The sequence below is a fragment of the Fukomys damarensis genome, unplaced genomic scaffold (genome assembly GCF_012274545.1).
Source record: "Fukomys damarensis isolate Sample0158 unplaced genomic scaffold, DMR_v1.0_HiC HiC_scaffold_23, whole genome shotgun sequence".
Taxonomy (NCBI): domain Eukaryota; kingdom Metazoa; phylum Chordata; class Mammalia; order Rodentia; family Bathyergidae; genus Fukomys; species Fukomys damarensis.
Genome location: NW_022900935.1, coordinates 12,034,223 through 12,042,348, shown reverse-complemented (window position 1 = coordinate 12,042,348; position 8,126 = coordinate 12,034,223). Strand labels below are relative to the sequence as shown.

Below are 8,126 nucleotides of genomic sequence, written 5' to 3'. Positions count from 1 at the left end.
AAAAAAAAAAAAAAAGGAATAGAATATTTTGCATACCTAAAACACAATACTGACCTGGACTGGTTTCTATTACAGCCTCAGTCAAAAATCACAGAAACTCTTAGATACAGAATCCTATTACCCACCTACCAAGAAAGACAGATTCGTGAAAGGGAAAGGAATGGCAAATACCAAGAATACAGAATGAAAGCATCAGGCAGGTAAAAGGATCAGATTTAACATGAGAAACACATTAACAGCACAGCTAGACCAAAGGGAGAGCTGGGGATGTAGCTCAGTGGCAGAACACCTGCCTAGTACGCAAGTTACCTCTGCCCTGGGTTAGATCCCTAGTACTATAAAAAATAAAATAAAATAAAATAATTTCTTTAAAAATCCCTACAGGGAGGGCAGGGACAAGGGGAAAAAATGAGAACCAAGACCTGTCATGTAAAGGTACAAGATCTCGATGAATGTAACTGTACTGTATACCTAAAATGTACCAATAAACTCAATAAAAACAAAAATCCCTAGACCCTTGATAGTGAACCTTTTAGAGCTTTTCATTATACAAACAACATCTGCAGCACGCCTGCCCTAGGTTCACTACCACTGAGCTAGGCCAATGTGTTCCCTCAGAAATCGAAAATCAAGATTGGCACCCAACCCTGCCCTTCTGAAGGAAGGCTGCTCAGACTTGGAGCAAAGCACATTTCTCTTTAAGTCTTTTGGGGAAGAAAGTCCAGGAAATGTTAAGATCCAGGTTCTCAACGACCCAATGCTTCTCTCTGCAGTGCCATGGCTCGGTGGTGGGGTCACTGTAAGAATAATAATTTGAGCGCTTTTTCCTCATACACTGCACTCTACCTTTCATCACCTCATTTTTCCATCCCATACTAATCCAGTAAAGCAGAATAGGCAGGTACCATTCTTACTTTTTAAAGAACACCGAGATCAGTATAATTAAATAATTTGCCCATGGTCTAACAGTTAATTATTAAGAAGAATAACTTGGGAGGACAAAAGGCAAAGATTTCCCAGACAATGGTCATATTTATCCACGATTCCCCACAACTGAAGTATTAATATGCCCCCCTCACAAATAAACAGGGGGAAAAAACAGCTGCACTAGAGTCAAAGAAAATCAATTTCAGGATCAGGAGGCTCTTTGAACTTAACTAAAACAGTCAGATAAGGGTGTCTCCAAGAGACCATTTACCAAATGTGGCAATTAATGGGAGGCTATTAAGGAGAGGAATGATTTTTTTAGTAAAGTCAAGGGCTTGGCTCTAGAATGGCTCAGGCATGAATGGATGGAGACAATCCAGCAGTTACCAGTCAGGAAAGTTGGCACCACGGCATTAAATCAGGAGTGCTTTCCTTCCATTATTAATAAGCTCTGGGGTGAAACTCCAAGAGCCTCAGCAACCATGATGTTAAGGAACATGCAAATCATAACATTATTATTAAGCACCTTACACAAGTAACTGTCCTCAATTTACTAATAAAAAAAAAAAATCAGGGCCCTGGACATATCTATCCATGTTCATAAAATCAATATGTCTGGGATCTCTAACTCAGTTCTTCACTTCCTGCTCTTTCATGTTTTTATGCACTGCTGGGGATTGAAACTAGGGCCTTGTTGGGGTCGGGAATTTAGCTCAGTGGTTCTGCTGCCTGCCTAGCAAGTACAAGTTCCCAAGTTTGATCCCTGATACCAAAAAAAGAAAGAAAGAAAGAAACTAGGGCCTTGCACATGCTAGGCAAGTGCTATACCACTGAGCTACACTCAGCCTTTTAATTTTGAAACAAGTTCTCCCTAAACTGCTTGGGCTGGACTAAAATTTGTGATCCTCCTGCCTCAGCTTCCCGAGTAGCTGGGACTACAGGCATGAACCACAGTGCCCTCCTGCTCCATTCATGATCTCTCTCTCTCTCTCTCTCTCTCTCTCTCTCTCTCTCTCTCTCTCTTTTTGGTTGTGGTTTTTTGAGACAGGGTCTCACTATCATATTCTCATTCTCATTCATTCTCCCTCCATCTTCTCCTTCTTCCTTCTTCCTCCCTCCACCCCCTTGTTTTCTCTTTCTTTCTCCCTACCCCTACCCCTCTCTCCAGAGTCTCACTATGTAGTCCAGGCTGGTCTCAAACTCATGGAGCTAAGGGCTATGGTATAGAAAAAAATATTCATTCAGTGATTACTACTGCTGGGGATTTAGCTCAGTGGTTCCACCACCTGTCTCAATGATTATTGCTTACCAGGGACTGTCTAATAAGAGGGAGACAGGGAGACAAACAATACAGCAACATGACTAAAATACATAGTTTTTCAGATGGTGATAAAGCGCTATGGGTAAAAACAAAGCATCAAAGGAGGCTGGGCATGGTGGTGCACACCTATAGTCCCAGCACTTCGGAGGCTGAAGCAGGAGGATCACTGTGAATGTGAGGCCAGCCTGAACTCTATACTGAGATCTTGTCTCAAAGAAAAAAACAAAAACAAAAACAGACTGGTCAATTCAGCAAGACCCTGTTTATTTTGTTTTTTGTTTTTGGTACCGGGGATTGAACTCGGGTCCTTGCGCTTGCAAGGCCGGCCACTGAACCGCTGAGCTAAATCCCTGGCCCTACAAGACCCTGTTTAAAAAAAAAAAAAAAAAAAAAAAAAAAAAGCATAGGGGATGGGAGGGCATGGGAGCCCTGAGAATGTAGCTCAGTGGGAAGGCTCTAGGTTCACCTCCTGATACCAGTAATAATAATAATAATAATAATTGTAAAGGATGGGGGGGATCTTCTACACTGCTAGTAGGAATATAAATTAGGACAGCCTTTATGGAAATCAACATAGAGGTCCTTCAAAAAAATAAAAAGTAGAGCTACCATTGCATTCAACTATACCACTTCTTCATATACATACAAAGGAATTAAAGTCAGCATACTACAGAGATACTTATACAGCCATGCTTACTTCAGCACAACTCACAATAGCCAAGATACAGAACTAGCCTGGGTGCCCGTCAACAGGTGAACGGATTTAAAAGTGGCATATGTACACGTGAAGTGTTATTCAGCAATAGAGGAACACAATTACGTCATCTGCAAGAAAATGGATGGAACTGGAGACCTTCATGTTAACAAAATAAGTCAGACGCAGAAGAGCAACTACTGTATGTTCCCCCAAATATGTGGAATCTAAAAAAGATGACATCAAAGTAGAAGGGAGACTATTATTGACAAAAGGATGGGAATATGCATAAGGGAAGGAGGTTATAAGGAGTGGTACAGTGGGGATGCATATGATCAAAATATATGCACTAGGGCTGGAGATTTAGTTCAGTGGCACGGCTCCTGCCTGGCAAGTGCAAGGTCCTGAGTTCAATTTCCAGTTCCACATGTGCGTGCACACACGCACACACACGCATGCGCGCGCGCGCGCGCACACACACACACACACACACACACACACACACACACACAAATATGCACTAAAGCCAGATGTGGTAGCACACACCTATAATCCCAGCACTCAGGAGGCTGAGGCAGGAGAATCACTATGAGTCCAAGACCAACCTGGGCTACAGAGTGAGTTCCAGGTCAGTCTCAACTACATAGTGAGACCCTGTCTCAAAAAACAAAAACAAAAACAAATATGTATTAAAACTCAATATTTTTTGTAAAATTAATCAGTGCTACTAAAAAAAATTTTTTTTTTTCTTTTGAGACAGGGTGTCCCTACGTAGTTCAAGCTGGGCTTGAACTCACTATGTAGCCCAGACTGGCCTTGAATTTGCAGCAATCCTGCTGCCTCAGTCTCTGGAGTCCTAGGGTTATAGGCATGCCCCACTATGTCCAGATTTCAGGCTGGGTATAGTGACATACACCTATAATCATAGCATTATACAAGGCTGAGACAAGAGCTGCAAGTTCAAGCCTAGCCTGGGAAATTTAAGCTGTGCATGGTGGCATATGATTGTAATCCCAGCACTCAGGAGCTGAGGCAGAAGGATTGCTCCAAGTTCAAAGACAGTCTGGGCTACATAGTGAATTCAAACCTAGCCTGAACTATACAGTGAGACCCACCCCCAACAACAACAACAGCAAAAAAAATAAAATAAAAAAGGGTTAGGGATATAGCTCAGTACAAAGACTCTAGGTTCAATCCCCAGTACCACAGATAGCGATTTCAAGAGAAAAAAATGTACAAAAATGAAAACAAGATACAAAAACTAAGATTTCTCTGCTCATATGATAGGAAAAGGAGGAAATAAATACTACACCACTTGACTTTTACATGATCTCATCTAATGTAGGGTAGGTATTACTAGACCTATTCAACAGAGAGGAAATTGAATAAGCCAGAATTCCAATTACTATCCATGCTTGCTCCTCTATATGACAGTGTTTCCTACAAAAATATTATCTTCTTATATTATTGGTTCTGGGTCTTCAGCTCAGGATCCCATGCATGCTAGCAAGCATGTGATCACTGAACTGTATCCCCAGTCTATTTTTAATATTCTGACAAACTGCTATACTGTTCCAAAATGGCTGTACCATTTCACATTCCCATATGCAATGCATAAGTGTTCTAATTTCCCCATATTTTTGCCAACACTTGTTATTTTATGTTTCTTTTGTTTTTTGCAGTACTGGGGACTGAACCTAAGGCTTTTGCATTGAGCTACATCCTCAGCATTTTTTATTCCTTTTATTTTGAGATAGGATCTCACTAAATCATTCAGTTGCTCAAACTTTTTCTCTTCCTGCCACAACCTCCCAGAGTGCTGGGATTACAGACATCTACCACCCCATCCAACTTCTTCCTTTAAACTGGTATTTTCTCCAAAACAATAATTCTTTTTTTTTTTTTTTTCTTTGTGATGCTGGGTCCCAACCCCTACTCCTTATGCATGCTAGGCAAGCACTCCGCCAATGAACTACACCCTCAGCCCCTATATATATATATTTGTGTACTTACTATTTCTGGGGAGAAGATCCATGGCTATCACCATGTTCTAAAACAGTGTAAGAGTGAAACAGGTATATGAGAGAAAATGTTAAGAGAAAAGGTTAAATATTACTCTGGAGTAACAGGGCTTCCCTGTAATCCATCAGGTGGCTGTTTGTGAAGTAAGATGCAAAGGCATAAAGGAAGTTTAATCATCCCATAAAGAATGAAGTGCTGGACTAGGGATTTAGCTCAGTGGTTCCACTGTCTGCCTTGCAAGCACAAGGACCCAAGTTCGATCCCCAGTACACAAAAAAAAAAGAATCAAGTGTTGGCCTGGATTTAGGTCAGTGGTTCTGCCGCCTGTCTCACAAGCGCAAGGGCCCGAGTTTGATCCCCAGTACCAAAAGAAGAATGAAGTGTCAACACAAGATCCCTGATCTGCCCAGGATAAAACTTCAGACACTCGGTTGTTTTTGGTGCTGGAGATTGAACCCAGAGCCTCCCCATGCACATGCATTTTATCACTACACCCTCTGCCCAAATGCTCAGTTTTTTAAAATTTCAAAACAAAGGCATGGCATAGGTAAATCTGGAAAGAGAATAAACCAAATAAAAGGAACATCTGAGCCAGGCATGGTGGCACACGCTTGTAATTTCAGCAAACTTGTAATGGCAGCACTCAGGAAGCTGAAGCAGAATAGCCAACGAGTTCGAAGCCAGCAAGGCGAGCCTAAACTACATAGTAAGAACCTATCGTTAAAAAAAAAAAAAAAGAAAAGAAAGAAAGAAAAAATAAAAAGAACACTGCCGGGAAAGCCTCTTAGCTTGGAGAAAAATATTATATATTTCCCTCAAGAAAGAAAATAAAAAGAACACTGCCGGGAAAGCCTCTTAGCTTGGAGAAAAATATTATATATTTCCCTCTCCTACCTTTATTGTGTTCTACCAGTCCCTGGGCGAGAAGGAAGCCCCGCCCTCCCTACTATTAGAGGGGCACCACTCACTCTGGCCCACCTCTCATTCCACTGGATAGAAGGAAGTTCTTTTTTACAAGATCAATATCAGCACATCTCACAATGCCCTCAGCACAGTGTGAGACAACACAGCCATTTAAACTGGTTAACGATTCAAATCCTCTTAGGTGTAAATTTGGGCGAGTTACATAACCCTCCTGAGCAGCAAAATGGCACATGGTCATCTATCTAATAGAGTTCCTTTGCGGATCCAGTGAGAGAACGTCCGTGAAATGCTTGGCCCAGCGCCTGACACACCGTTGAGACCAGTAAGGGGCGGTTACTATAGCTTATTGCCGTCGCCGTTGTTGGTCCAGCTGCACTGGGGGCCCCGGGAGGGCAAACTCCTGCGGGAAGCTACTCCAGCACCTGCTCAAACCCCAACCTGCTCAAATCGGGGCGCTCCCAGACAGAGCAACCAGGCGACCACCTCCTCCCTCAGCTTCTAGTAGGGCTCTTTCCCAATCGTGCCTAGAGCTCGCGCCGGGGCCTGGCCCTATCTCCTGTACGCCTCTATTTCGCTCCGCCCGCCAGGGTCACGCGCTCCAAGTTACCATTTTCTTGCTCTCGGTGCCACGGTTCGCTTGCCTAGACATGGTGCCGACTTCCTTCTTCCGCCTTGCCGCAAACCCGCTAGGCGACCCTCCAGACACAGCTCGACCCAGTCACGGCCCCTCAGCCTCCCGGACTAATCGGCTCGGCTTCACCGCGTCTGCGCGTCTGCCGATAGGCAGCATGGGACTCGTGGTCCAACACAGGAGGGTGACTCCGCCCAACAGGACTACAGCGCCCGACCGCCCCGGCGGAAGCCCCGCCCCTTGGCAGCAAAACCCCTGCGAGTCACGGAGGGCCGCGCGCTCTTGTCTTTCAGCTCCTGTACTCGGGCTGTATTCTGCCGCTGGGTGGCGTCGGTAGCTTGCAGCAGTCTGGTATCAACGACCGACTGTCCCTTCTTTCCCTCCCCCACGCCCGGCTCAAAGATGCGCTGCAAATTCCTTTCTCGCGGGTTAGTCTTGGAAAGTCCCTCTTTCGAACTAGTTGCTTCCGCTGTTGCTGCATTTCAGCTCCAAAACCTCCCAGGATGTCCCAGAAAATTAGCAATGGTTCACACACAGATCTGGCTTTTTATTTTTCCAGGGCTGAGAATTGAACCCACGATCTTGCAATGCTAGGACTCTGCTGCTGAGCTACAGTACCAACCCCCATTATTAAAAATTTTTAATGAATACCTACTCTGTGTCAAGCATTTAGCTAGTGAGTTTCTCTTCAAACTGCCAACTGGTCCCAACTCCTTAACTCAACCGACACCGGCATCCTACCACCATTTGCCTCTTCAGTGGGATATCCAGTCTTCTAGCTAAAGTCCAAGTCATCTCCTTCCCCTCCTTCCCCTAAAACAGCTACACTGCCTGGTTCTCAAAAAAAAGAAAGACCACCAGCCTTGGTAGCAAGCAGCCAGTCCCGAGTTCTGATTCAGACTTTGCCACCTGAAGGCCAGTTGCTGGATCTCATTGGGCTGCTGTGAATATTGATGATGCATACATGCATGCAAAACGCGGGGCACATAAAAGGCCCACACAGTGAATGCGTATTTGCCCTTCCTTCCAGCCACCTACTAAAAACAGCCTGGCAAATACTGGGGAATGTACTGGCTGAACCCTCACCTATCACTAAGGGGAAGTCCCACGGTCAGAGATCACAGCTCTTTGTTTTCAGCTCCAGCCATCTCTCCTTAATGGTTAAGTCTGGGGGGCTGAGCTGGGGAGGGTGGAGTCCTTGAGCATTTCAGTCTGGTAGCTTGACACTGTAGCAGCTGTATTCTAGCCCCAAGCCTTCACCATGACAACCAGCCTGTGCAGAGGAGCCAGCTTAGGCTGGGGAAGGCTGGAGGGGCCCAGAAGTTTCCCCAGTCCCTTCCTGAGGGTGCAGGACCAATCATTATTATACCCTTCTCCCTGTGGCACATTCTAGAGCCTCCCTAGAGGCAGTGACCCCTGACTCATTCCTGTGTCATACCCAGGGGAATGAGCCAAAGGCTAAGGACTCCGAGGAGGAATATGAATGTCTGTTGAAGGGGCAGATAAAAGCAGGGGACAGCTAACCCTAGGAGGTCAGCATGGTTAAAAGGCAGCCTCCCACACTCCCAGGAGAGAGGACAGCTGAGGTGAAAGCTGCAGTTGGCCAG

The 8,126-nt window shown here is 44.8% G+C and overlaps 1 protein-coding gene across 2 annotated transcripts in view; it reads right to left on the bottom strand.

Annotated features, from left to right (window-relative positions):
• Trappc3 (trafficking protein particle complex 3) overlaps window positions 1–6,684 on the bottom strand; it is a 14,571-nt gene extending 7,887 nt beyond the window's left edge. Inside the window, exon 1 of one of the 2 annotated variants that reach the window (XM_010645274.3) lies at window positions 6,496–6,684. In XM_010645274.3, the coding sequence (XP_010643576.1) occupies window positions 6,496–6,537 (42 nt within the window). In that variant the 5' untranslated portion in view covers window positions 6,538–6,684. Of the gene's footprint in view, window positions 1–6,326; window positions 6,411–6,495 lie in introns of those variants that run through there. The other variant, XM_010645276.3, reaches the window with a different exon arrangement.
• Between the last annotated feature and the right edge of the window lie 1,442 nt (window positions 6,685–8,126).